Source organism: Oryzias melastigma, linkage group LG13 (genome assembly GCF_002922805.2).
Source record: "Oryzias melastigma strain HK-1 linkage group LG13, ASM292280v2, whole genome shotgun sequence".
Taxonomy (NCBI): domain Eukaryota; kingdom Metazoa; phylum Chordata; class Actinopteri; order Beloniformes; family Adrianichthyidae; genus Oryzias; species Oryzias melastigma.
Window position 1 is genome coordinate 10,912,017 of NC_050524.1, and position 3,970 is coordinate 10,915,986.

The 3,970-nt window shown below is 42.4% G+C and overlaps 1 protein-coding gene across 1 annotated transcript in view; it reads left to right on the forward strand.

Annotated features, from left to right (window-relative positions):
• Nucleotides 1-3,970, forward strand: part of c2cd3 (C2 domain containing 3 centriole elongation regulator) — a gene marked incomplete in the record, with an annotated part of 16,362 nt that overhangs the window by 7,428 nt on the left and 4,964 nt on the right. Inside the window, 7 exon segments of the mRNA XM_024277232.2 lie at nt 1-140; nt 229-364; nt 531-799; nt 922-999; nt 1,081-1,683; nt 1,757-2,089; nt 2,164-2,302. Of these exon segments, the coding sequence (XP_024133000.1) occupies nt 1-140; nt 229-364; nt 531-799; nt 922-999; nt 1,081-1,683; nt 1,757-2,089; nt 2,164-2,302 (1,698 nt within the window).

Here is a 3,970-nt window from a genome sequence, read left to right on the forward strand (position 1 = left end):
GGCACGTGGAATGCTGCCGCTCTCCAAACTCTGCGCCATGGTCACCATGCAGAAGCAGCATCCTGACGAGCCTCAGATGTTCTCCCTGCCTCTGATTCCCAGGACAGGAGGCTCCTCAGCGTTTCCTTCCCAGTCTTCAGGTCTGTGCATGTTAGGAAGGGAACTCATTGAATGACACTAACATATAATTTAAAAAAAAAATTTTTTTGTTATTGTTGTGTTGCACAGGACTGTTAGATGTGTGCGTTCACTACAAGCACAGACCTTTGAGGTCTAGGGGACGCGCTGGAAGAGGAGCTCCCTCTCAAAGTGTGATGCTGGTGGTTAAAGTTTACAGAGCGTGCGGTCTAAAAGCTGCAGCGAGGTACAACAGATGTTTGGATAATTTGAAAAGCTTAAAATCAAAATCATATAATTTGGTTCTAAATATTTTAGGAAATTTTTAACAATCTCTTCAAACTTCCTTCTTTTCTATTTTCCAGCTGAATATTTCAAAGCTTTAGATCACCTTTGTGTGTCTTCTGTTTCAGGCTGATATCGGAACAAGATGACTGCTTCTCTCACTTCATCACAACTGGGATGAACCCTTTTGTCTCTCTCCAGCTTTCCTTCCTGCCTGAGAGTGAAACGCAGTGTTCTCACTCTGCATCTAGAACTTTCTGCCCTGAGTTTGACCTCCACATGGAGGCGCCCTGTGATCTGCTGCTTCACATGAGCGGAGGAGAAACCTGCAGCCTGGCGGAACATCTGGAAGAGGCGACCGCTGTCTTCACTGTCTGGAACCGGGACAACTCTAAAGGTTTCTTAACTTTTACTGCGATAAAGCTCCTCTCTATAAAACCAGTCGATGATCAGTTCTTTGCCGCATTTGCAAATCTGTTCTAACTTTTAATCCTATTTTCCATTTTTTTGTGGTGGTAGTGAATTCTCCTGCTTCCAAAGACGTGATGTTGGGAACAGTGAAGATACCGCTAGTGGATCTAATTCATAAAAGAACTGGTATGTTAAACTTTTCTGTATATATTTTTTACCAAAAAAATCCCAGAACACTACAGTTATTGTCTTTATTTTTGAATGTAGGCATTTCTGGCTGGTTTGGATTGTATCAAACACTTGAAAGAAGTCCTTCTCAGCACCAGAACATCTTGGTTGGAGGTCTGCAGATCTCTATCAGCTTTGCTCACCACTCGGACAGGGAACGGGTCGTAAAAGCTGCTCTGGGTTTGGGCTGGGAAATTCCTCACCATGTTGTGCAAGACGATCAAGAATCCTGGGAAGAAACGAGACCGTTTTTTCTGACTTTTTTATTTCCTAAAGCGTGGATTCCTGTCCAATGTTTGCTTCTGCCTGGCCTGGGCGAGCTGCAGCGCTCCACCTATTGCTACTTTAGATACAAGTTCTATGACCAGGAAGCGTTCTGCTCTGAACTAAAACACCCGCATGTTGAGGAGGACGAGGAGGTCCCGGCCACAGTGCTGTTTGAAGGAGGCAGAACTGTGGAGCTGCAGTTCACTCAGCCTTTGCTGTGGTATCTGCGAGAGGAGAAGCTGGAGGTGCAGGTGTGGGTCACATTCACTAAGGACAAAAGCAGGAGGCCCAGTGACCTGGACCGCCTGGTGGGCTCAGCGTTTGTGGATCTTTCTTCTCTTACTAAATCTCTCAAGGAGAAGCAGACTCTCAGTGGTATGAAATAAAACATTTTCTCCAGCGCTTTTCCTGAATCCACTCTCCAGTGTGTTGTTTTCTGTCTTAACAGGAGTGTATCCGCTCTTCGTGCGGTCTGCAGCGGATTTACAAGGTGCAGCTCTGAGGGTGCACATCACACTGGCAGCAGGTTCTGCTCCTGCTGAGGAGGACGCTCACATTGACTCTGAGAGCCAGGAGGAGCTCATCTTAGAGGAGGAGGAGGAACCAGACCAAGAGCCCTCCCCAAGGTCACCCAGAAGGCCACTCACACAAAAGGGGCACAAGAATAAGTCCTTCAGAACAACTCCAGACATCACGTCTGGACAGCACACAGAAACGAGCATTGAAGACTCTTTTCCTGTGACTGTGTCTGTGGACCGGGCCATGCACCTCAACCTGAAGGGTGAGGGGGTGATCTGAAAACTCCTGTGATTTTTAAAAGCGTTACATTAAAAGATGTTTGTCCTTCTCTGGCAGGTTGTCCACTGGCGGAGAAAACTGAAGGGACTCCTTGCTGCTGTGTTTCCTACATCACTGCAGACTCAGCTGAGCCGGTGACCACAGCTGTTGTAGCCAACGCAGACAGTCCTGTGTGGGATCACCAGCATGAGTGCAGGTCCAAATTATCACAATTAAAATGATAGCTCTGCATGTGACTATGGATCTTTAAAAAGTCTTTAAAGGTCTTGCATTTTATTTTTCTAAGATAAGGCATTAAAGTCCCACTCTAACTATATGTATTTTAAAAATTGTTGTAAAATCGTTCCCGGTGGTCTTTTAATTATTATTATGCAGTTTTTAGTCAAAATCAAACAACATTTGTCCTTTTTAAGACATTTTCTGTAGAGCTCCAGGAGTTCATTAGAAATTCACTTTTGTGTTGTAGGTGGGACTATTGGTGCAGAAGTTAGCCTAGCTTATTTCCTAGCATGTCTTTGTTTAGCAACCAGCATCCAAGCTAAAATTAGCGTAGAAAAAAAACAAACAAACAAGAAATATCGAAGCTGCATAGCCGTACAGATTTGATCCAGAGGGCAGTTCAGGCAAGGAAAATAAAGACGGATGGATCCATTTGTTTTCAAGTGGAGGATTTAGAATTAAAACAGAGAAGGACGGTTTTGGCCCGCCCATGGTAGTTACTGCATCATAAACCTGAACTTTTTAAGCATTCGGTTTGCATTTGCTCCTGATTCAACACAATGTGAATAAAGAAATACATAGAAATGCAGTTTTAATACTAAATTATTTTATATAGTTCCTCCATTTGAAAAATCCTACCATATGTTGCTGGTTAATCAGGCAAAATGTGGCCCACTAAACCATTTAATCTTACCTGCCACACTGGACTAAATTATCTTGATCATCCATATTAATGTGTTTTATTTCCCTGTCATTTTGGTGTCTTCCCTGAAATGGTGCACCACAAATAAACTGACTTGTGTTCAGGTGCAGAAAGTTATGTTGTGTTGGAATATTTGTTGTTTTTCCCACACCCATGAGTGTTTTTGAGTCAGACAGTCATTTTTCCGATCATTCCAACACAACAAACAGCGTTTTTCTAAGTCAGGGTTTTTGCCACTAAAAAAGGAACAAATACTACAGTTTTTAAATTTAAAAAGCATTTTTTGTCCAGATTCCATGTTGTTTCTTTGTCGTATGAGGTTGCTTCAAGCATCTGATCTGGACCATCTGTCAAGTTTTACAACTCTTTGTGGCCCACAGGTCAAAAAGTTTTGGACTGGGTCTTTAAAAAACATAAAATTTTCTTCAATTGTGGTGGTTGGGGTCTTAATTTTTTTCTCTCATCAACACAATATGACCTTCTGTCATTTAAAAAAAAGTGTCTGTGATGCGCTGTTACCAGTTTGTGAACTGGTCGTAAATTGTTTAACCCTCAGCTAGTTAATGAGCTCATGCTCATTGGTGCGAGAAATGGGAAGTGAATGGACAAATGTTTTAAAAATAGGGATTACTTGCGGTGGTTAAAATCGGTTAGTGGAGATCCTTGTGATGCAAACTGCATGGTTTGCCAATAAACATTTAAACTTGGCTATGGAATTGCTTGTGCAGAGAAAGAAGCAAATGTTCATATTCTTTGTGCATATAGTGTTAAATTAGATTTTAGGTGTTCTTAAAAAGGGATTAAAAATCCTTAAATTTCTTTAAGTCAGTAGACACTGATCAAATAGCGTGGTGATCTGTTTGCTTCTCATCTTCAGGCTCGGCAATGATCTACTGACTGATCCTCAGCAGTCTCTTGTGTTCAAAGTGTGGCACAAAGGAG